This window comes from Xyrauchen texanus, chromosome 12, assembly GCF_025860055.1.
Source record: "Xyrauchen texanus isolate HMW12.3.18 chromosome 12, RBS_HiC_50CHRs, whole genome shotgun sequence".
Lineage (NCBI taxonomy): Eukaryota > Metazoa > Chordata > Actinopteri > Cypriniformes > Catostomidae > Xyrauchen > Xyrauchen texanus.
In genome coordinates, this window is record NC_068287.1 from 15,955,346 (window position 1) to 15,980,940 (window position 25,595).

Consider the following 25,595-nt stretch of genomic DNA (forward strand, 5'->3'; position numbering starts at 1 on the left):
CTGCCCTCTGTTAAGATGGTAAATCACACTTCTGCTGTTTGTTTACAAAAGTTTTCCTACTCAGCCTTTTCCTATCGTCATGTTAATATCTTTGCATAGTAATGTTGGACATGCGCACGCAGTTCATAGTAAAATCAACACATTAAAAAAAAAAATGTGAAGGTCTTTTTTGTTTACTTTTGTAGATAAAACATTTTGGTACTGTACTGCGTGGCCACTTCATGTCTTGTGTTTGTCTTTTTCTTCTTTTTTTTTTACCCAAAGCAAAACCAGTTTAGAGTGCTGCTAAAACTGAATTTTAGTATAACCATGGTATGTATTATGTTATGAATTATTTAAAGTCATTTTTAGTATGCCTCATACTATATTAGTTGTTAAATACCTGGAATAATTGCCAGTTAAGTGCAGATCAGTTCAGTTCACATTGCGAAAAACCTCCCAATGATTCCACACTGATCAAGGTCTAAAAAGGTCTCTTGTATTCAGATTTTTCTTCATAACCGCTCTGTTTACTCGTTATAGTTTCTTTATTGAATTCAAGGTGCACGCAGCCACACACATATATGCACACACCATTTACACCATTACTGGAGTCACAAAGGAGACAGAGTTGCTGATAGTATCACATTCTTACATGTTTCGAGTGGATCACTTATATCAGTGTTTCTGGGTGTTGCAGTATGTTTCACCAGGCTTTTGCCTTCACTTATTAGTGTATGTGTTTATCAAGACTCATTTCTATTCGGTTTCACTCACCAGGAGGTGAACAGCACAGGATAAGTGTGAAGGTCAAAAGAGGAGAGATGCTGGTGAGCAAAAGTAACAAGCCATTAGAATGGAAGCAGCTGAACAGAAGCTAATTAAGCGATGGAAAAAACATGAAGTTTATACAGTAAATCCAATAAACCCCCACAGTGTCCCAACTTACAAAGGTACCAAAAAGTAAAAAATACTATGGCATTTGGAATACCATGGTTTCTTGGACATGTACCATTCTTTGAAGTACCTTGGAGAACTATGCAAATACAATGGTAAATGAATGGTATATCATTCCATACCATAGTATTACCATCTGATACTGTCATTGTATCATGGTACCCTGTTAAAAGTGGATACTGTGCATGCAGTTGGTACTTTAAAGGGTTAGTTCGCCCAAAAATGAAAATCCTCTCATGATATGCTTACCTTTAAGCCATCCCAGATGTGAAAGACTTTCCTTCTACAGCAGAACCGAAATGAAGATTTTTATAAGCAGATTTCAGCTCTATATGTCCATATAATGCAAGTGAATTGGTGCCATGACACTGCTGGCTGTTCGATGGTCCAAAAGGCATATTTTGGCAGCATAAAAGTAATCCACACGACTCCAGTTGATCAATTAATGTCTCCAGAAGCAAATCGGTAGGTTTGTGTAAAATAAAAAAGAAAAAGAAATTGCTTTCTGCCAGCAGTTGACGCATCACATGACACAAGCGCAATTGAGCATTCACGCAAGAAGTCAGATGCGTGGGCTTTGTATACAACAAAGGAACTGCACACGAGAGTTAGGCCATTTCAAACAGGAATCCAGCACTGGCCGGAAGCAAATATTTAAAGTAAAAAACTTTTTAGTTATCGATTTGATTCTTACCCCAACCTATCGGTTTGCTTCAGAAGACATTAATTTATTGACTTGAGTCATGTGGATTACTTTTATGCTGCCTAAATAAGCCTTTTGGACCGTCAAGTAGCCACCAGCCTGATGACACCTGTATACTTATACATACAGAACTGAAATGTGCTTATTAAAACCTTCTCTTCCATTCTGCTGAAGAGGGAAATTCATACACTTCTGGAATGGCTTAAAGATAAATCATGAGAGAATTTTCATTTTTGGGTGAACTATTCCTTTAAGGAATCATTTGTATTTCATCTAACCCTTAAACATTACTTTCATTTGTGTGTAACATAATGAAGTAAGTCATATTAAATAGTATTTTTAACTTAATAAAACCAGTTCACTTTTACCTCACAAGTTACCTACAAAATATTATTTTTACAGTGTACCACAACAGTATTTTTACTAAGTGATTTAAAAATTCATAGTGAGAAGCATTGTTATGTGGCCCTTAATTGTACCCTAATTTTTCTATAATCTTTTACTGCCAATAAATCAATGAATTTTAGCAGAAACAAATGCAATAGAACACTAAACCCGTAAATTGAAGAACCACTTGGCATAAACAAATACATTGTTTAGGAATGACGACATCTTACAGAAATGCTACATTAAATCTCAACACAATCCAGTTTGATTCAAGGACAAATACTCATTGACATTCACAGTTTAAGATTTAAACAACTTCTCTGAAAGTATTTTCCTTAATAATAATGAACAGAGAACACTTTCGACCATTAATACTTTTTGATTACTCATTACTGAAAATGAATCAAGATTCTGTTGCCTCTTTTTCTTGCCCAGTGCTACACTTTCAAAACTGTGGCATGTATAGAAATTTGAGTACTTTTTTAGCATTTGTTGAAACTCCTCAAAAGTAAACATCCAATCATTGTCTCCTTAGTATTTCAAAGTTCAAGCCAAACTAAGCTGTACCCCCTTCTATTAGCAATACTGGCTCTTTTCCACTGCACATTATGTTACGGTTCGACTCAACTCTACTCGCTTTACTTTTTGGAGCTTGCTTTTCCATTGCTGTTTAGTGCCGCCTCAACGTGGGTGGGGTTATAGGCTGATCGTCATAGTTGTGCCGCCTCAACTGCTGTGACATCATCTTTAACACTACACGAACATAACCCATAAACAATAACACGACCGCTAGCTGTTAGCAACTAGCCCATTGTGCTGCATAAACCAGTTGTTGCATGATGATTTTACACAAGTGTAACAGTTAAATTGGCCTGGTTGTTTTAGAAGCAAGCTTTCCAGTAGCTGGTCAACTAAATAAAGTGAAGCTTTCAAGCAGAGTACATAGGTAGTAACATAACAAAACTTACCATTCTCCATCGTGAACTCCAACAACGTCGTGGCTGAGTTCAGGGCACTTTCCCTCCCATTGCTCGCCGGTCTATATAGCGTCCATTTGGTCGAACCACTTCCAATTTTCCTTGATGGTTCTGTAGTCACTTAAAATTTTTTGTTAAGTTTTCCCTACACTGTTGGAAGGTCCGGTGGTAGCCGTGTGCGGCCAAAAGCTGAGATACTTCCTGAAAGACATTTTCGTTTCGCGAAGTTTCATTCGTCGCTAACGAGAGAAACATCTGCACCTCATTTAATGACCACGGCGTGGTTTTGCGAACAGCCATTTCTTTTTACATTTTGAAAGTCACGTGAAAAAATAATACTGCTATTGCTATAGCTAACAGGTACCAGGTACTATCCACAGTGGAAAACCCCCAAAAAGCGAGCAGAGTCGAATTGTACGGTGCAGTGGAAAAGCCCCATTAAATCCATCAGCGAGCATTAACATTTAAACACAGTACAGAATGCTGAACAGTGATAAAATACTGATCTTTAAACATGATCTTACCTTTTTTGCAGGACAACAGTGAAAAATACACATTTAAAAGTGTTTTCATTTGAAGAGTAAACATAGTACAACAGGTAAAAAAGACCACCATCAGAAATACGTTCACTACAGGGGACACACTACTCCTCCTCCATTGACTTCTCAATCTCTTTGAGCTTTCGCACAAACTCCTGCGCCTCTCTGTCTGCTGTTCTCGCCTCCAGCATTTTCATGATGGGCTTCTCTGTATCCAGAGAAACAACAGAGTCAGAAATGAATCCATCAGACCAGACACAACAATAATGTTTTGATGGCAGACCTCTCAATAGGGAATGACACATGTAATTCGAAATCCTTTCAAGAGAAACGAGAAATGACAGGCTACACTAGTATCAAGCAATGTTAAAAAAGGAATGCTGACAAAACAGGGAGGTCTTAAAAGTACTACTACCTTCGTTGTCATGTTAGTATTAATACGATCATATATAATGTAGCCTTTGAACAATAATATTTTTGCGACCTGCTCTGTCATTTTGAGTCACTTTGACCCAGAAACACCTGCTTCACCAAACACCTAAAGTTAATAATTCCTTTACAATTGTTTTCTTAAATTAAAGGGATAGTTCACCTGAAAAGGGAAATTCTCTCATCATTTACACACCCTCATGTCATCCCAGATGTGTCTGACTTTCTTTCTTCTGCTGAACAAAAATGAAGATTTATAGAAGAATATCTCGGCTTTGTAGATCCATACAATATAAGTGAATGGTGGCCAGAAATTTGAAGGTCCAAAATGCACATATATGCAGCATAAAATGTAACCATATAACTCTAGTGGTTAAATATATGTCTCCAAAAGTAATAGTATAGTTCTGGGTGAGATCAATATTTAAGTCCCTTTTTACTCTTAATCTCCACTTTCACTTCCACATGTTTCTTCTTTTGTTTTTGGCAATTTGCATTATTTGTGCATATCGCCATCTACTGGGCAGGGAGGAGAATTTATAGTAAAATAGGACTTAAATATTGATCTGCTTCTCACCCACACCTATCGTATAGCTTCTGAAGATATGTACTTAACCACTGGAGTAGCATGGCCTTCATGTGATTCAGAGCTGAGAAATATTTCTAAAATCTTTGTTTGCGTTCAGCAGAAGAAAGAAAGTCATACACATTTAGGATGACATGAGGGGGATGTATATGATGAAACAATATTTTGGGGTGCACTAACACTTTAAGGGACTTTAAGGGTCACTGAGTTTTATGCACTATGCACTTTATGGGCACTGAGCAAAAAAGAAAGTCTCCAAGAGCCAACCATTAAATTATTTTATCTTAGCTGAAATGATTAAGCCTCCACTTTCTAATGGTATAATAAGTACTGTATGTTTACTCCAAACTGTTGCTAAGCTATAATCACTTAAATGTAATAAATGTTTTTCTGGGTCAGAGTGACTTAAAATTATTGAACACTATTGCAATAACATTCAGAATTTATTATAGTGACTTAAATCTGTCTAAATACTTTATGGGGCCACTGAATATTTGCTGCTAATTGCCCTCACAACAATCAAGAGTTCATGTTAAATCTTGCCGCAAATGCACCATTAATTCACATGCAAATGATCTTTGCTGAAAACTTGTGGCATATTGTCCATTGTTCCCAAAGGGTTTGCTGAAGGTTCACCACCCACCAGTCAAGAGCTGCAAACTTCTAGCAACCATTTGCTGCAAATTACAAGCTCATTTGCATGTGAAAATAATGAGTGGCAAATTTGCTGCAAGTTTTGCAGCTAGATTGCCAGAACTGTAGATTTTTGTATGGATACCAGGTTGCTTCCTCTCTCAGAAGTCTATAAATACTTTAAATATAAAGTGACATATTCCTTATGTCACAGGTGGGCGATAAATTGGACAGGTCAGCGTACCACTTGGTTTTTGGCGGGACAGGTGCAGAATGATGGGTTGAAGGGTCTTTCCTGCAGGTGTGGCACTCGGTCTGCCTGGCCAGCAGAAGTCACTCAGTGGGGCCACGGCCTCACCAGCAAAATCATTAGTGGATAACCAATCATAGTCCATCACAGTGAAGGTCAAGCAGGCACACCTGTGCCTGTACTGCTCAGGGCTGACATGGCTGTGGATAAGCAAAGGGGACTCATATAGTCAGTACCATCAGTGTTCTGTCCACTACAAGGTAATGATGAGTAGACTACATTTTTCAAAATTGACTTGGTGAGTTGCCCCAATGACTCAACACATCGTTCTTAAAGGAATAAATTACCCAAAAATGAAAATTCTCTCATCATTCACTCACTCATATGCCATCCCAGATGTGAATGACTTTCTTCCTTCAGCAGAATACAAATGAAGATTTTGAGAAGAATATATCAGCTCTTTTGTTCCATACAATGCAAGTGACTGGGTGCCAACATTAAAGCTCACATAGGTCACATAAGTCAGCATAAAAGTAATCCATAAGACTCCAGTGAAAATATCCATGTCTTCAGAAGCGATATGAAAAGAAACAGGTGATACAAATGGGTAAGAAACAGATATTTATTTCTATATACAATATTTATTTCTGTTTTCACTATACATTCTACTCCCTGTTCAGTCAATTTCCATTTTAACTTTAACATTCTTCTCGTGTTTTTTGTGATTTATATTCTTCATGCATACACCACCTACTGGGCAGGGAGAATCATTTTTTAGCAAAAATGTACTTAAATATTGATCTGTTTCTCACCCAAAATTCACTTCTGAAGATGTAAATTCAGAGTCATATGGATTACTTTTATGCAACCTTTATGTGCTTTTTGGATCATCAACATTTTGGCACACATTTTCTTGCATTGTAATGACCTACAGAGCAGAGATATTTTTATAAAAATCTTAATTTGTGTTCTACAGAATAAAGAAAGTCATACACATCTGGGATGCATGAGGGTGAGTAAATAATAAGATAATTTTCATTTTTGGGTCAACAATTCCTTTAAGGAATCACTTTATAATTAGGCTGATTTCAGGTTAATCTGACCCCAATGGGATGCATGGTTCTTAGGGAATTTTAACAAACAGTAGCATGAATTTTTGCGCTAAAAAACATTAAGACAGAGCACAACAGAATGAAAAAGAAAACTAGTCCTAAGATATTTTTAATAGTGATGCTACTTCTAAACTTGACACTTTAAAAAACAGATTGCTCATGGCTGAGATGTTCAAAAAGTCAGTGCATCTCAAGATGCAGCAATCAAAGATGTCTGTCTGATTGTGTAAGTCTGTTAGGTAGTGCATTAAAGTGGAAGTTAAAGATGCAACCTTTTCCAAGAGTATTGTATTGTGCAAACTGTCTAATAGCTAAAATACAGCATGTGCTAATACCACAGCTGAAAGAAAATCAAAAACTAGCTGACCTCACTAATCAACTATTGGGTTGGTGGAGGACTCGTTGACCATCGTGACCTAACGGGATGTCAGTGAGCAGGTGGTCATGTACTCACAAGTAAAAAAGCTCATCAAATACAGGATGCAGGGTTTTGAGCTTCACTTGAGTGCGCTGACTCCGAGCTGTTGGGAACAGGTGGTGAGGACAGAGCTCCACGATCACAAACGGATCACTGAGGCCTAGGAAGCCAGGAATCATGAGTTTAATTGAGGCTCAGATCAAAGAAGGAAGAACAAAAGAACATTTGTTATGCAGGCTTACCATTAGCATCCAGGGCAATGAGATCAGCTGCATGCAGTATCTCCACAGTGAGTCTTTGCTCAGGGGCATCATAGTAACACTTCACACTGACACGACCAAACCGACTGTGCTTTAGGATTCGCTGTAAGTCAAATGTACATTTTATATCTACATTATAGGAGTTAATAGCACAAAATATGTCTAAAACCAGAATCGTAAGTTTAGAACTAATAAGAGATTGCCCCATTTGTGACTCTACAATGTGCTTCGTTTTGAGAACATATTACTAACAGAGGCCGTCTCAAAACCTAGTGAGCTGCTTAGCTAGACATCATGTTTGGGCATTCAAAGGCACTTCCCTAATACAAATTGTAACATATTCCCTGTTTTTTGTCTTGTCTTTTATGTTGAAATTCTTGTTTAGTTTCTGTTTCCTGTTAGTTTTGTAGTCCTTTGTAGTTTCATTATATGATTATTCCTACAGGTGTTCCTCGTTCTCTTGTTTGCCCCCTGTATATTTACTCGCCTTCCTCATCACAGAAAGACTGACCACAAATTAATCTAGCGGCTGTCCGAATTCTGCTACTTGAGCAAGGGGACCGTCCAGGTGAGGATCATGTCCGTGAGTTTTTAGAGCTATCAAATTTAGTGCACTATCCAAACTGCTCTCTGGTGGTTTTCTTTCAGGCCGGTCTGAATAGTGCACTGAAGGAACTGATGCCTCCGGCTAATCCTCTCTGGATGCTCGGTGAGTACTTGGAGAAGGCTCTGGAACTTTACGATTCCCCATATACAGTTGATTATGGTGGGAACGCTGCCATAATCTTCGGTCCCAGTCTCCAGGCTTTCCACAGTCCTTCTCTCGAAGCCTTTCGTCCGACCCAGAGCCAGCGTTGCCAGCAGATGCGAGCGCTTGGCAATCGCATTGCCAAGATGTGGTCCAGTTGAACATACTTAACGTGCATTCTAGCTTTACTGTGGTGGAAACAAACCTCAGTACTCAAGGGGACGAAGAGTTAAACTGGATGGAAGCCATTCAGCTGGATGCGATATTATTCAGGTAAACACTGTCATGGCGGAGCAACAGCTAGAAGAGAATATTGCTGAGCAAGTAAGTTAAAGTCAATATATTTATAGCAACAATAAATATATTGACTTTAACTTACTTGCTCAGCAATATGTACTATGAATTTGTTATGAACGGTTTGACCCGTTTCATAATTTCACAACACATGAATTCGAGCCAACCATTGCAAGATGCATCTGTTTTCAGATATTTGCGTAAAGTATGTTTTGGCCCTATGATATGGAGTCCACGTAAGGAGCACTATTTGATTTGTAGACATGAATGAACATTGAAGGGGACAGTTCAGGTTGATGTCAATGACAGTCAGTCACGAGACACGCAAGAACAAATGATGTTTGATGTATCTGATACTTGCGTAAATGCGAATGCGATTAAGAATCCTTTAACAATGTTAATAAGGTTTCTGCCAAGGAAAACCATTTTGAATAAGATGTTCATGAGGTTTTGTTTAGGTTAGGATGCTGTTAAAGTTGACAGCTGCCCATGTAGGCAGCTGACAGAGAGTCAGCTCACCAGGATTTCAGACACAGTCAAAGACTTTAAACAGAATCTTACACAGTGCAAAAAAGCCTTTGTCAAAGGGGAAATGACGGATGTAAACTTTTAATCATCAGAGGAAGGAATAGTATTTGTGATGTCTTAGTGCCTAATCAACACCTCCTCTCTCTGCAGGGCTGGAACTGAAAGCTGTGGCAGCTCAGCAGGACTCCTACCCACCTGCTGGGAGATTTTCTCCAGGAAATACTGCTCGATCAGCTCAAAGGAGGAGCATTTGTTCAGACGCAGCTCATCGTCCAGGGCCTGATAACAGAGTGAAAACAGATGAAGCCATGAAGCATTTTATTTTGTAAGCAGCATTCATAAGTACCATTGCTGATGCCAAAAACGAATTGATGCGTTCATGACATCAAAACTAGATTATTTTAATGCATTACTGGGAGGATGTCCAGCAAAACCAATAAATAATCTTCAATTGGTTCAAAATGCAGCAGCCAGAGTGCTGACGAGAACCAAAGAATATGATCATATTAGCCCCATTTTATCATCGTTACATTGGCTACCTGTTAAATTTCGTATTAATTTTTAAATTCTGTTAACAACATACAAAGCTTTGAATGGTTTAGCTCTGCAGTACTTAAGTGACCTTCTACCAAGCTATATTCCATCAAGTTCATTACGATTGCAAAATTCTGGCCTGTTAATAGTTCCTAGAATATCAAAATCCACGAAAGGAGGTAGATCCTTTTCATATTTGGCTCCTAAACTATGGAATAGTCTCCCGAACACTGTTCGAGATGCAGACACACTCCCTCAGTTTAAGTCTAGACTAAAGCCTCATCTATCAGGCACACACCTAATTTATCCCTGTTATGATGCGTGGAAATAGGAGAAGGTAGACGGGGGTGTGGATCCAAGTGCGGCTTTTATTGTAACTAAACAGAATGAACAAAACACAGGAACAAAAGAAAGTCCTCGATGGGAAAAAGAAGGCAAGCTAAGTACAGGAGAATACGGAGGGCAGAGAACAACAGGGTAACCTCGGACAGACGGACAGATAACAGGGTAACCTCGAGCGAGAGGACAGAGTGGCAGGGAACACGATCAGAGATAGAGTCAAACGAGACATACAAGGAGACATGGAACGTCAATGCACGACAAAGGGAAGGGGAAACAGCGGAGACACGGTAATGACCAAATGACAGACAGGTGCGGACACTAACACGCAGACAGGGCCGGAAGCGATGGGAAGAAGAGAAGTGTAGTTTTCACAGAGACAGTGAAACACGGGCGGATTAGCTCAGACATCTGTGAATTTGTATAGGGCATCCTTTGACATTTTAGAGTATAATAGACTTTATAATAATTGTTGGAGCATTATGAGCAGTGAGTCATTTCTATCAAGTAATTCTCTCAGTATTACTGTATCTAAGACTAAAAAGGTCCATTGACCTTAATCTTAGTCTCATACCTAAATAATAGTTAGAAATCATTGCATTTTAAAACTGTAGTTAAAAAGACACAATAATTTAGTCTCTTTTGGCTTTGCGTGGTCTAATGCACACTGTACACTGAAAACAATTTGTCATCGCTCACCAGATTTCTTTAAGTGTTCTTTAGAAGTTAAAAGGATGTTAAAATTAATACATCTTTGTTTTCCAACAAATGTCTCAAGTACAGCAGTATATTTAGCTTTGTATTCAGAAATATTTGGTAATTATTACTTCTGGATGGTGGATAAATTTGACCATGCCAACAAACAGGTTTAATTTCTTTGGTGTGTTTTGCAGAATGTAAACGAGCCTCCACTTTATGGCAGATTAAGATATAATATTCAGATATTGTAAAAATTTATATAAAAATGTATTCCAAAAGTCAAATTCTGGCTTGTCTTAATTATACAACATAATTGCAGTTCTAAATGGATTTAACTGTGACAAAAATGTCCAAATGAAAACGTATACTCTGGTGAAAACAAGTTGATAAAAACATTCAGGGCTTTACATTTAGTAATTTACATTTATCATTTAGCAGATGCTTTAATTTAAAGTGATTTAAAATGAGGAATGTAACAAGAAATTTGTCATACAAAAGCCAGCAATATCTGCAGTATCACACTGCCAAGTTCCAATAGTAGTTAGAGTAATACAGAAACTAGAGCAGAAGTAAAAAACAAAATGCAAACAAGTAGACAAAAAGACAACATAGTTGTTTTAATATTTTAATATATTAGGATATATATAATATATAATATATAATATATAATATATAATAGGATGTGCCTTTATGGTTGTGGACTGGTTAAGTGCTTGTGGAAGAGATGTCAAGTCAAGTCAAGTCAAGTGGTTTTTATTGTCGTTTCAACCATATACAGTTAGTACAGTACACAGCAAAACGAGACAACGTTCCTCCAGGACCATGGTGCTACATAAAAACAACAAAGGACCAACATAGGACCACATGAGACTACACAACGAAATAAAATACCTATATAAACTACCTATATATACCTATATAAAGTGCACGTGCAAACATGTGCAAAAAGTACAGGACAGTACAACAAATTACTGACAATGAACAGGACAATAGACAGTGCAGCGCCGACCAGTACTCAGTAGTGCAAAAAGATGACAGTTTCTAAAAATGTAAACATAACATACTATGAGATAATGTTCTATGCACATAGCAGTTATTGAGGTAGCAGACAGTTATAAAGTGACAGTTATTAAAGTGCAACTCAGGACAGGTGTGTGTCAAACCAGTCTCTGAGTATTGAGGAGTCTGATGGCTTGGGGGAAGAAGCTGTTACACAGTCTGGCCATGAGGGCCCGAATGCTTCGGTTCCTCTTGCCAGACGGGAGGAGGGTAAAGAGTTTGTGTGAGGGGTGTGTGGGGTCAGTCCACAATGCTGGTTGCTTTATGGATACAGTGTTTTTTGTAAATGTCTTTGATGGAGGGAAGAGAGACCCCAATGATCTTCTCAGCTGTCCTCACTATCCTCTGCAGGGCTTTGCGGTCCGAAACGGTGCAAGTCCCAAACCAGGCAGTGATGCAGCTGCTCAGGATGCTCTCAATAGTCCCTCTATAGAATGTAGTGAGGATGGGGGTTGGGAGATGTGCTTTCCTCAGCCTTCGAAGAAAGTAGAGACGCTGCTGGGCTTTCTTGGTGATAGAGCTGGTGTTGAGGGACCAGGTGAGGTTCTCCGCCAGGTGAACACCAAGAAATTTGGTGCTCTTGACAATCTCCACAGAGGAGCCGTCGATGTTCAGCGGAGTGTGTTCACCTTGTGCTCTCCTAAAGTCAACAACCGTCTCTTTTGTTTTGTCGACATTCAGGGACAGGTTGTTGGCTCTACACCAGTTCGTCAGCCGCTGCACCTCCTCTCTGTATGCTGACTCGTTGTTCTTGCTGATGAGACCCACCACGGTCGTGTCATCGGCGAACTTGATGATGTGATTCGAGCTGTGCATTGCTGCACAGTCGTGAGTCAGCAGAGTGAACAGCAGTGGACTGAGCACACAGCCCTGGGGGCCCCAGTGCTCAGTGTGGTGGTGGTGGAGATGCTGTTCCCGATCCGGACTGACTGAGGTCTCCCAGTCAGGAAGTCCAGGATCCAGTTGCAGAGGGAGGTGTCCAGGCCCAGCAGGTTCAGCTTTCCAATCAGGTGCTGGGGAATGATTGTGTTGAATGCTGAGCTGAAATCTATGAACAGCATTCGAACGTATGAGTCCTTATTGTCTAGGTGGGTGAGGGCCAGATGGAGGGTTGTGGTGATGGCATCGTCCGTTGAACGGTTTGAACGATACGCAAACTGCAGTGGGTCTAGTGAGGGGGCAGCTGGGTCTTAATCTGCCTCATGACGAGCCTCTCGAAGCACTTCATGATGATGGGTGTAAGTGCGACGGGACGGTAGTCGCTGAGGCAGGACACTGAAGACTTCTTTGGCATGGGGATGATGGTGGTGGCCTTGAAGCACGTTGGAACAACGGCGCTGCTCAGAGAGATGTTGAAGATGTCGGTAAGAACATCTGCTAGCTGGTCTGCACATCCTCTGAGCACTCTGCCAGGAATGTTGTCTGGTCCAGCAGCCTTCCGTGGGTTGACTCTACGTAGAGTTTTCCTCACATCTGCCGTGGTAAGACAGAGCACCTGGTCGCTGGGAGGAGGGGTGGACTTCCTCGCCATCACGTCGTTCTGCACTTCAAACCGAGCGTAGAAGTCGCTCAGCGCATCTGGAAGGGAGGCATCTTTGTCACAGGCAACTGATGTTGTCCTGTAATTGGTGATGGCCTGGATGCCCTGCCACATGCGCCGCGTGTCACCGCTGTCCTGGAAGTGACTGTGGATTCTCTGGGCATGTGCGCTTTGCCTCTCTGATTGCCCGTGACAGTTTGGCCCTAGCTGTTCTTAGGGCTGCCTTATCGCCTGCTCTGAAGGCGGAGTCTCGACCTCAGCAGCGTGCGCACCTCCGCAGTCATCCACGGCTTCTGGTTGGAGCGTGTGGTGATGGTCTTGAGAAAGTGACATCATCAATGCACTTGCTGATGTAGCTGGTCACTGATGCTGTGTATTCCTCCAAGTTGGTAGAATCGCCATATGTTGCAGCCTCCCTGAACATGTGCCAGTCAGTACACTCAAAACAGTCCTGAAGAGCAGAGATGGCTCCTGCTGGCCAGGTTTTCACCTGCTTCTGAAGCGGTTTTGTGCGTCTGACAAGCGGTCTGTATGCTGGAATTAACATAACAGAGATGTGGTCTGAGTAGCCGAGGTGTGGGCGGGCTCCACCGCACGCGCCTGGGATGTTTGTGTAAACAAGATCAAGCTGCTCGCCTCTCGCTGCAAAGTCCACATACTGATGGAATTTAGGAGCACTGTCTTGAGATTTGCATGGTTGAAATCTCCGGCGACAATAAACAGTCCGTCGGGGTGAGCGCTCTGCAGTTCGCTCATAGCCCCATACAGTTCACAGAGCGCTTCCTTAGCATTAGCGCTGGGGGAATGTAAACCCGGTTATGCAAACAGTGGTGAATTCCCGTGGTAGATAAAAAGGTCTGCATCTAACAGTCACAAGCTCCAACAGCGATGAACAGTAACTAGAGACTAGCATAGAGTTCTTGCACCATTCCGTGTTGATGTAAACACACAAGCCACCACCGCGAGTCTTACCGCAGAGAGCTGTATTTCTGTCGGCACGAAACGAGGTGAGCCCGTCTAGCTGAATGGCGGCATCCGAACTCTGTCGCTGAGCCACGTCTCCGTGAAAACAAAGACGCAGCAGTCTCTAAACTCACGCTGCGTAGCCTGCTGGAGTCGGATATAGTCCAGTTTATTGTCCAGGGAGCAAAAATTTGAGAGCAGGATAGACGGGAGAGCCGGCCGGCTAGGGTTTGTTTTTAGCCTAGCATGGACCCCCGCCTCTTTCCGCGCTTCGCTCGCACACCGCTTACGACGTCCTCTCCCCCGGCCACCGGCATCAGGCGACGCCGAGGGCTGGAGGCCTGGTCTCCGCAGCAAGCCGAGTACGCGTAGCGCCTCCTGCAGGTCATCATGCAGCTTGGTTTTTGCATGAGTCTTATATTTGAGTAGTGTCTGGCGATGGTAGACACGAACACTACTGAAGATGTGTCTTCAGCTTTTCAAAAAACATTCAATGCTTAAGCCCATGCCATTGGTTAAGTACATACCTTGTAATCTCCATTTTTAAGGTCCTCCATGAGCAGCCCTTCTCCATCAGCATTAAAGAACCGCACCAGTGTCTGCACAAAAAAGGGCTTGTTTTATCATAAGTCTGCTGTACCAGACTGACAATCAATGCAAGTCAACTTTCTCCCACTTTCTATTTTTGTTTTTCTTTCTCTTTTTCCATTACATGACTGCATGGAGTCCAGCAGACTTGCAAACACTCTCGTAACACACTCTTGAGATTTGTTATGCTAAAAGACCAACATGGTGAACAACATGTTCAGTCCCCGCTCTCATGCAGCATTTCATGAGTTTTCATGTAAATCTGTCATGAGTTCCTGCCAGTTCCTCTCTGTTGGAATACAGGATCTCACATATTGTAATTCTATTGGGGACATTCTTAATTTTCTACTGAGGTGCGGTCATGCACACTGACTAATATCAAATGTGCTTTGAATATGCCAGAGATGCTGTGAGTGAAAACCATGACTGTGAATGCATGTTGATGGAAACTGGGCAAGTGGATACTTCCCTTTTGCAGTAAACTTGTATTAAACCCTTCATATTGACCAGCTGAGAGTACACATACACTCAATTGCCAAAAGTATGTTGACACCTGAACACTACATATGTGCTTGTTGAACGTTTTCAAGGAGGCGAGTTTTTGAGTTTTCTCCCTGAAACGCTCAACTTCCCCAGTACCACATGTCTAGAATTCGGATTATATGTATGTCTAAATGTGAAGCAGAAGCGGCACAGCATAAACACAGCATGTCTGTGTATGTTCGAATAGTAGCAAGACTTTGTAGTTGTTCTCTAGTAGCAGCAGCATAAGACCAACTTGTCAGATCCATTATAAAAACTTCCATTCATTTCTAAGGTTGTCATGAATAAATGAATGTTAATGACTATAACCCTATTGTAAAGTATCCCCATATTTGTATTGTAAGGGGATTGTATGTGCGTTTTGTTTTATGCATATGTTAGTAATGGGTGTAGCTGAAATAGCCAAACCTTTTAATTAGTAATGGTGTGTAGTTGGCTTTCAGCACCACTCTCTAATTATCAAAAGGATCCGACAATAGCTCTGGCTCCAAAGACAGAATACTGTTTATGACTCATCTACACTGACCTCTACTGTGTACTGGAACCGTCTGTAAAATTCCACCTGGACGCCTCTGTTCTCTGCCACAGTGTCAAGGATCATGCGCAGGAGCAGCTCCCACAGGCTCTGCAGAACCCTGAAACACACAACAAACAAAAAAATCACACTCACACTGTTCTGCACAGTCATTTTCCGCTCATCTCACTTCATAGTGCCCTATTTACTTGAAGACGGGGTGGACTGGCCATGGGGAACACCTAGCATTTTCCAGGTGGGCCGCTGGATAATTTGGGCTGGCCCGCTGCTGCGCATGTACCAGCCGTCCTACAGGCAGCCGCCCTGGGCTCCAATATGCCTGTGCGGACCTCATAACAAAGCGAAAATTCAATAAACTCTACAAGACAAGCCAAATAAATTACTGTTACTTTGAAATAATGTAATGGCTTTTATTTTGAAATTACGTACACATCGGAGCACAAATTTGTATAAGTGTATCAACTCTGTACCTCATGTGGACCGCCTTGTGTAAATTAGCATATTCATGACATCATCACATCATATTTGCATTCTGACTCTTACTTTCTGTGCTCACATACTGTATATTAATACACCTGAATAAAGCTGTTCTCATTTACATATTTGTTCTGTTTCTGTTGTCAGACAACCGAACGAGCATGAAATAGTGACTGAAACACCACCCATAAAGGCTCCATTTTAACCAGTAGTCACTTCCAAGCAATTTCCAAGCTGCTGCTCTGCACTGCTAAAATGCTGGATTTATAACATACATTAAAGACAACGGCTGTGCTGTGATTTTGGCTATATTTACATGTAAAATGATCACTCGGAAAAAAGTTTGAAGCGACAGAATGTCTTATTTTTTCTCTCGCAAAGCACACAGCCTCCGTCTGGGTTACAGTGAATTATAAGCAAGAAAAATAATGGCCAAATTAAATTGTTTAGATGAAAACAAAGGAGGAGCAAACCATACAGTTTTTGATTGGTCTTGGACAAAAATTAAATCAATGAACTGGTGTGTTATGTTGTGGTGTGTTGCGGACCGGGTTTGGTGGGCCGCTCTGTGCCAGAAAGTCCAAGGATACTTTTTAGTCACAGTCCACCCCTGCTTCAAGAACATGCAAGTAAGTGCAATTCCCTGTCATTACGGTTATCCCTTCAATGATTCCCCCTCAGGTTTGCCCTTGTCACTAAATGAAGAAAGTAATTACCTTGTTAGACTGTCCTTAACCAGTGACTCATTGAGGATGACTAGAGTGTCATCCAGGTACTTCATCAGAGGAGATACTGCCTGAAGAAATTTATCAGAGAGGACACGGAATGGAAATGCAATCTAAATGTTTGGCCAAAACTGAATTAAGCTAATATGAATAACTTAATATTTTTCTCTAGTTATTCGTACTTACCTCATCATTATTGATGGAGTCTGGCGAGAGGCTGATGTGTTGAATGCATCTTTTGAGTTCGGGAAGCATCTGTGGAGGACAAAGACAAAGTATGACACCGGAACATCAGCCAATCATTGCCCTCAGATATTAGGGGTTGTATTAAAGTTAGAATTAATACACCTATCTAGCAATAATTCAAGGATAAATGTAGGATTGGGTTTAGAGTTAGGCTTTGTCTTGCAGAGCTAGACCTTTGTCTTTCAGCAACAAGTTTGGTCCATTTAGCAGCCTCCTGGCGCCTCTCAGGAACCTGATGATCTAGTCCAAGAGACTTACCTTCCACCGAGTCGTGGTGTGGCACTAGAGCAGCTACGTGCACCAAGGTGGAGGGGCACAGCCGCCCCTACAAATTCTCCTGCAGGAAAGAATGCACTGACCTGACTGCACATCTGCTTCACCAGGTGATCTACCAATGCAGGTGGTAGACAACTTAAGTCTTCCCCATCCTGTCCAGGGACCAGACATGGAGGTTCCAGATGTCTGGGCGCTGGTGCCAGATGGTGCCCCATCCCTGAGAGAGGAGGTCATTCCAGGGAGGTGCTTTCGTGAGGAGTGTGATGTCTGAGGACCAAGTCTGGGTGGGCAAGAACGGCGCCACGAGGGTGAAAGTCAGGGTCTGTGCAAGTAGGCTCTCTGAGGGGAATGCATATTTGCGCAGCCCCCGGGGCCAGCTGTGTGCCAGCACGTCTGTCCCGAGGGGGGCTCTGTGACCTTAGTCACTGCAGACTACAGAGGAGAAGATGGCAGGCAAGTTGCGACATGCAACGAGAATGTTAGCCACCTTGGCGGTTTATATATGCTACTGTCGCTGTGTTGTCCGTCCGGATCAACACATGCTTGCCCTAGAACAACTCGAGGTGCCAATGCAGACACAGTCCTGTCCAGGAGCTGGCGGCTGTGTGCCCATGCACACAGCACCTCAGCCTTACTTGGAGGCATCTGACGTAACCACAACGCGCCTGGACACTTGCTGTAGGGGGACTCATGCCTGCAGAAATGCAAGGTCTGTCTAAGAGCTGAACAAGTGGCAGCAGACCGGCGTGATGACCACAGGATGTGTGCCACGGCGCCATGCCCACCTCGGGACACGTGTCTGAAGTCAGTGCTGAAGTAGTCTCATATGCATCAACCCTAGCGGCGTGACAGCCGCCAAGGATGCCATATGCCCCAGGAGCCTCTGAAATTGAAACAGGTCCTGGCTGTGAGTGTTCGGTGTCTGGTCGCCGAGGTAACAGCAGCTGTGGGCATCGGCTGTGTGACCCAAGGAGAGAGGAAACTGCTCTTTTTTGACAATGTGTGTATTGCAGCCCATCCAGGGTGTGGTGAACACAAAACAAAACGCCATATATCCAACAGCAAACGCTTCTCGTTGAAAGGTGCATGGACCGGCAGTGGAATTCAGCTTGCTGACAAACAACCACTTGGCTTCGAAGAAAAAATCAGAATGAGTGGATGCATTCCAGCTCCTTTTATACCTGTATGTCCAGGGGAGTGGCATGCAAATTCCACTCACCAATTCTCATTGGCCTTTTCTCAAAGATCTGAGGTTTTGGGGCTCCCAAGAGGGACCCCTAGTGTCACTACATCAACACAATGTCGAGTGAGTCACAGAAGGGGAACCCTGTTCACCCTCACTCACAGAAACTCTGTAAAACCAGCCAATCAGATTGAAGCTAATCATTTTCATAAAACCCTTTCTTTGTACAATATGCATCAGCCAATCAGTAAATAGGCTTTGGGTGGCTAATGGGTGTGCTGTTAAAGGCTATTCTTGCTGTTCCTAAAACAACATTCCTATCAAACAAGGATGTTGATCCAGACCATGTCCTAGAGGTAAACCACATTGTGCCCAAAATGACGGACAACAGTGTTAGCACATCATACTTGGATGTGCAGTGCATTTATCTTGCATGTTGCATTTTACTAAACTCATGATGACAGTTTTAAAGCTGTTGATATAATCTGCTCTCTGAGCAGCTAAGCTCGGCTCTTGATATAATGTGTATGCCATTACCTTGTCAATGAGGTGTGCGATTAGGCGCTTGGCCTCCCTCTGCAGGTCGTTGTCAGCGTTGTAGAGCTGACCATTCAGGGACTTGTTGACCTGCTCCTTCCCTTCCAACCCGCATGACTCTTCCATGGCCTGTTCAACTCCCCGCCAGTCCAGCTCCCGCGGCAGACCCCCTAGGTACACACGCACATGTTCTGTGCTATTAAGAGCGATGCAAACCTGTGCAAAAGCAGGAGCCCGGGAGAATTGAGGGAGGAAGAGGAGGGGAGATTGGAATTGAGGAAAGGAGAGGTAAAGAAGTGGAAAGAAAAGAAGAAAATAAGGAGGTCTAAATGGGGCAGAGAGAAATATAATGTAAAAAATAAACAGGGGGTCGCTAACGAGGTAAGACGCACTGTGTCTGAATTACAGATACATCTAACCCGCGCAACTTCCACCTCCTTATTGTGCACTCCACAATAGAGCTTTTCAGTTTGCAGACCTAAAGCCCATAAAAGAATAAGCATATTCAAGCCAGGGGTTCCCTCTGGAATTTCCAGTTTTAGATTTATGATAAAAATGTCTCATAAAAGATGCAGCGCTGTAACATTCACCTTGTCCCGTTTTGCCCTTACCTCTTCTTTGCCCATTTCGTCCCATATTTAACTCCACAGTCCCCTTGTTAGCGTGCACGTTCCCTGTTATTAGTTTCACCTGCACCCGCCCCCTCTGGCTCTCGCGCTCGCTCACATTCATCAGAGTATTAGTTTCACCCGCACTCGTTCTAATCACTAGATTATTAGTCTCACCTGCACTGTTCGTTTTCCCATATATATATATACGCTGCCCTTTCGCTTCACTCTTGTTGGTTATTGTTTAGTTTACCCCTTCGCTTTGCAGCTCTAGTGTTCCCCTAGCTCCCCCTGTCTTTTCCTCTCGCTTGTCTCGTCTTGTGTGTGCGTTACAGAATAACCAACCCATACAGAACAGTCACAATGGATCCCCCGGTGGATTTTTGCAGCTCACTAGAGCGGATTTTCACGGCACGTTCTGCACGAGGATCTACGGTTGGGAGACATGACCAAGCGCTCACGGCCCAGGGGCAGCAGGTACGTACTATTTCCGATTCATTTCACACTGTTCCACCTGTGTCTGTCCCTGAGCCCGTTGATGCTCTCAACACATCCGTGAGCGCCGTAAGCTTTCCACCCCCGGAGAGGTTTGATGGCTCTTCGGACGCTTGCCAAGGGTTTTTTATGCAGGGCAGCGGTTGTAGAACTATGAACCTTGCCCTTAACATTATGGAACCAGCGGCCCAACTCTTGGTTTTGCGTCAGGGGAGTCAACCCTTGGAGGCTTATGTGGTAGACTTTTGTGCCCTGGCTAACCAGGTGAACTTTGATGAGGTGGCTCTGAAAGACATTTTTCAATGTGGACTGAATGAGCCAACCTCGTCGTTCATGCCTGGTGGTCACTGCTCCCTCGACCTGGCTCAATTTATTGACCTCGCCCTACCTCCTCATTTACTGTGGGGGAGGCAGACATTGAACCAGAGTTCCACGCCACGGCCCCAGTCTCGAAGCCTGCCACGGCCCCAGTCTCGAAGGCTGGCACGGCCGCAGTCTCGAAGCCTGCCACGGCCCCAGTCTCGAAGCCTGCCACGGCCCCAGTCTCGAAGCATGCCACGGCCCCAGTCTCGAAGCATGCCACGGCCAGCGAGCCGGCACCCATGCCTACCAAGGCAAGCGAGCCAGCACCCACGCCTGCCACGGTCAGCGAGCCAGCGGCTGTAACCTCGACCGTCCCATGGCCACGCTCCCTGTTGGCCGAAGGAGAAAGAGAAGGAAGAGGGCACCTTCTCCCCAGTCTCGTCTTGTGCTCAAGACCACAGAGGTTCCCTCAGAGTCTTTCACGGCTCTGCCGGCCTCTGCTCCGCCCTCTGAGTCTTTCACGGCTCTGCCGGCCTCTGCTCCGCCCTCAGAGTCTTTCACAGCTCTACCGGCCTCTGCTCCGCCCTCAGAGTCTTCCACGGCTCTGCCGGCCTCTGCTCCGCCCTCAGAGTCTTCCACGGCTCTGCCGAGCTCTGTTCCGCCCTCATAGTCTTCCACGGCTCTGCCGGCCTGTGCTCCGCCCTCAGAGTCTTCCACGGCTCTGCCGGCCCCTGTTTCGCCCTCAGAGTCTTCCACGGCTCTGTGGGGCTCTGCTCCGCCCTCAGAGTCATCTATGACTCTGCCAGCCTCTGCTCGCCCCTCAGAGTCCTCCAGGGCTCCGCCTCTCGGGCCTCCCAGGGCCCCGCCTCTCGAGCCTCCAAGGGCCCCTCCTCTCGAGCCTCCCAGGGCTCTGCTTCTCAAATCTCTCAAGCCTCCCAGGGCTCTACCCCTCTAGCCTCCCAGGGCCCTGCCTCTCGAGCCTCCCAGGGCTCCTCCTCTCGAGCCTCCCAGGGCTCTGCCTCTCAAGTGTCTCGAGCCTCCCGGGGCTCTGCCCCTCGAGCCTCCCAGGGCCTCGCCTCTCGAGCCTCCCAGGGCTCCGCCTCTCAAGCTTCTCGAGCCTCTCAGGGCTCCACCTCTCGAGCCTCCTAGGGCTCCTCCTCCTCTCGAGCCTCCCAGGGCTCCGCCTCTCAAGCCTCTCAGGGCTCCGTCTCTCGAGTCTTTCAGGGCTCCTCCCCCTCTCAAGCCTCTCAGGGCTTCGTGTCTCGAGTCTTTCAGGGCTCCTCCTCCTCTCAAGCCTCTCAGGGCTTCGTCTCTCGAGTCTTTCAGGGCTCCTCCTCCTCTCGAGCCTCTCAGGGCTTCGTCTCTCGAGTCTTTCAGGGCTCCTCCTCCTCTCGAGCCTCTCAGGGCTCCGTCCCTCGAGTCTTTCAGGGCTCCTCCCCCTCTCAAGCCTCTCAGGGCTTTGTCTCTCGAGTCTTTCAGGGCTCCTCCTCCTCTCAAGCCTCTCAGGGCTTCGTCTCTCGAGTCTTCCAGGGCTCCTCCTCCTCTCGGGCCTCTCAGGGCTCCGTCTCTCGAGTCTTCCAGGGCTCCTCCTCCTCTCGAGCCTCTCAGGGCTCCGTCTCTCGAGTCTTCCAGGGCTCCTCCTCCTCTCTAGCCTCTCAGGGCTCCGTCTCTCAAGTCTTCCAGGGCTCCTCCTCCTCCCGAGCCTCTCAAGGCTCCGTCTCTCGAGTCTTTCATGGCTCCCCCTCTCAAGTCTCTTGAGCCTCCCAGGGCTCCGCTCCTCAAATCACTCGAGCCTTCCAGGGCTCCGCTCCTCAAGTCACTTGAGTCTTCCAGGGCTCCGCCTCCAGAGCCTCCTACGGCTCCACCCCCCGAGCCTCCTACAGCTCTGCTCCCAGAGACTCCAGAGCTTTCTAGGGCTCCGCCTCTCAAGCCTCATACGGCTCCGCCTCTCGGGCCTCCTACGGCTCCGCCTCCAGAGCCTCCTACGGCTCTGCTCCCAGGGACTCCAGAGCCTTCTAGAGCTCCGCCTCCGAGCCTCCTATGGCTCTACCCCCAGAGATGACAGAGCCTGCCAGGTCTTCGCCTCAGAAACCTCCCACGGCACCACCTCCCTTGACTCCGCCGCCAGAGCCTTCCAGGTCTTCGCCCCTGAAGCCTCCTTCGGCTCCACCTCCAGAGCCTTCCAGGCCTCTGCCTCTAGAGCCTCCCACAGCGCCACCGTCATTGGCTCCACCTCCTGAGCCTTCCAGGCCCCCGCCTCTAGAGCCTCCTACGGTGCCGCCTCCATCGGCTCTGCCGCCAGAGCCTTCCAGGTCTCCGCCTCTAGAGCCTCCTGCGGCACCACCTCCCTCTGCCCTGTCTCTTGGGCCCCCTATGGCACCGCCTCCTGAGCCCCCCGAGCCTTCCTCGGCACCGCCTCCTCAGTCTCTCAGTGCCCCGCCTGCTGAGTCTCCCACGGCTCCGCCTTCCAGGACTCTGTCTCCAAAATCCTCCACGGCCCCGCCTTTCACGGCTCCGCCCCCAGAAACCCTTCCTCACTTGGTTCTGCCAGCTCCTCCAGTAACCGTTCCTTTTCCCGGACTTCCTGACCCTCTTCCTGTCCTGTGGCCTTTTCCCTGGCCTCCTGACCCTCTTCCTGTCCTGTGGCCTCTTCCCTGGCCTCCTGACCCTGTCCGGTGGCCTCCTGACCCTGTCCCGGCCTTGTTGCCTCATCCCTGGCCTCCTGACCATATTCCTGTCCCATGGCCACCTCCCAGGTCTCCTAGTCTAGTCCCTGTCCTGTGGTCTCCTTCCAGGCCCCCGGACCCAGTCCCTGTCCTACAGTCGCCTTCCAGGCCCCCTGACCCTGTCTCTGCCCTATGGCTGCCCCCCAGATCTCCTGGCCACCCGCCTTTCCGCTATGTTCCCCATGACCTTGCCTTGTACTGCCTAATTGGCCCCGTGGACTGTTTAATTTCCCTTTGTGCCCTCGTGGACCTTCTTATTGCCCCTCGTTGCCCCCTTGGACTGCCTGTCTGCCCCTCGTTGCCCTCTTGGACTTCCTGCCTACCCTCTGTGCCCCTTGGACTGCCCTCATTTTGTTTTCGGGTTTTTGTGGGTTTTCTGTTCTGGGGTTTTGTTCATTGGGATCGTCTGGTATCCGATCCCTTGAGGGGGGCTATGTAACATTCACCTTGTCCCGTTTTGCCCTTACCTCTTCTTTGCCCATTTCGCCCATATTTAACTCCACAGTCCCCTTGTTAGCGTGCACGTTCCCTGTTATTAGTTTCACCTGCACCCACCCCCTCTGGCTCTCGCGCTCGCTCACATTCATCAGAGTATTAGTTTCACCCGCACTCGTTCTAATCACTAGATTATTAGTCTCACCTGCACTGTTCGTTTTCCCATATATATACGCTGCCCTTTCGCTTCACTCTTGTTGGTTATTGTTTAGTTTACCCCTTCGCTTTGCCAGCTCTAGTGTTCCCCTAGCTCCCCCTGTCTTTTCCTCTCGCTTGTCTCATCTTGTGTGTGCGTTACAAGCGCCACCAAAGTGAGATGCATCCATCTGACGGGTGAGTACATGGACCAACATTTAAAAATAGAGCAGAGGGATGTAGGCCAATAATAGGTTTAGGTTCAATGTTATGACAATAAAACATAGATAGATAGTTGGATGGATGGATGGATGGATAGGTAGATAATTTATTGTCCTCAAAAAGTAAATTTGTTTCCAATGTCGGTGTGAAGAAAAAACATAAACACAACAACACCATACATATTAACCGTCAAAACAATCACAAACATAGAGGGACAAAAAAAACAAGATCATACAACAAATGCCAGAGCATACGATAGCATAAAAAATGGCAGATTACCTATGTGTTTAAAGCTCGTGTAGCCATAGGAACAAAACTCCTACCATAACTGGCCTTTCTGCACATGGGTAGTCTATACCTGCGGCCAGAAGGACGGAGGATGAAATACTGAAAAAGTGGATGGTCCGGATCATTTAAAATTTTATGTGCCTTCCTAAGCATATATAAAGTAACACAGTCCGATGAATTTGGGGTTGGAATACCAATAATTTTCTCTCTAGATTAATTATCTTTAAGAGTTTGTTCTTATTGGTAACTGTTAGCATATGGAAAAAACAAATGGCATCATACATACGAACTGACTCAATAATACTTTGATAAAGAAGAAGCAGAAGGCTAGGCTGAACTGACAGATGTTTAAGTTTATGAATAACTGTAAGTCTCTGTTGACAGCACTTGTAACTACCTAGAGTGTGCTGATTGAAGCTGTGCTGTGTTGACTTTTTAAGGACACTTTTTGTATTGTCTAAATACTTTAATTGTCTGTTGCCACAATATACGTATGTATTTTTGTAATCTATTTTAATTGTCTAAATTATATATTTATTATATATTATAATTAATATATTCTAATCTGGGGGCCTTTCACAGGAAAATATTACTATGCGATTAATTGCGATTAATTCTTTTAAAATGTTTAATCGATTGACAGCCCAAATCATTATGTAGAGACTTCACATTTCATTTTAAAACATAAATTACACACAGTCATACCTTAAGCATGAATGTGAATTGGACAACCGCTGCAGTCCATATGTAGCACATTAACAGTAATTTACATTTTCAATAAGCACAGGGGCTTCAAAATTCATGCTTGAAGTTTGATGACATGCAATGTATGTTGTTAAACAAAAAAATCTGCAAGTAATGTTTACCACAGGCTTTTTTTACTCAAATCAAAAATTCTTATTCTAAAACCCATTGTAAATTCCAGAGGGAACCCATTTCGAATTGGCCTTCATGGTTTGGCATACAATTGACATCATGACTGAAAAGCTCTATACTCCTAGCAATGTGGTGGAACTCATTATAATCAAATATCCTCCCAATATCAAATGTCATTGCCAGCATTATGCTGCATTCCATTCAATTCGGAAAGTCGGAATTTCCAACTTCCTATGTGGAAAAGTGCAATGAAACGTCAGTCGGACTTCCAACTTGGAAACTTGTGCAAAAATCCTCAACTCACCCAAAGAGAAGTACAAAGTTTATGATAAACATTCCACTTTAAAGGTGCACTCAGTAATTTAGTTTTATGTATGTCACCTTGGACTTAGTGTCGTGGATG

At 44.6% G+C, this 25,595-nt stretch overlaps 1 protein-coding gene across 1 annotated transcript in view; it reads right to left on the minus strand.

The window, feature by feature from the left end:
- Nucleotides 1–1,792: 1,792 nt before the first annotated feature.
- Nucleotides 1,793–25,595, minus strand: part of baiap3 (BAI1 associated protein 3) — a 92,904-nt gene continuing 69,101 nt past the window's right edge. Inside the window, exons 25-34 of the mRNA XM_052138685.1 lie at nucleotides 19,045–19,260; nucleotides 16,989–17,057; nucleotides 16,794–16,873; nucleotides 15,592–15,700; nucleotides 14,462–14,533; nucleotides 8,996–9,079; nucleotides 7,213–7,333; nucleotides 7,007–7,130; nucleotides 5,435–5,640; nucleotides 1,793–3,750 (exon numbers count right to left, since the gene is read on the minus strand). Of these exons, the coding sequence (XP_051994645.1) occupies nucleotides 3,647–3,750; nucleotides 5,435–5,640; nucleotides 7,007–7,130; nucleotides 7,213–7,333; nucleotides 8,996–9,079; nucleotides 14,462–14,533; nucleotides 15,592–15,700; nucleotides 16,794–16,873; nucleotides 16,989–17,057; nucleotides 19,045–19,260 (1,185 nt within the window). The 3' untranslated portion in view covers nucleotides 1,793–3,646. The remainder of the gene's footprint in view (nucleotides 3,751–5,434; nucleotides 5,641–7,006; nucleotides 7,131–7,212; nucleotides 7,334–8,995; nucleotides 9,080–14,461; nucleotides 14,534–15,591; nucleotides 15,701–16,793; nucleotides 16,874–16,988; nucleotides 17,058–19,044; nucleotides 19,261–25,595) is intronic.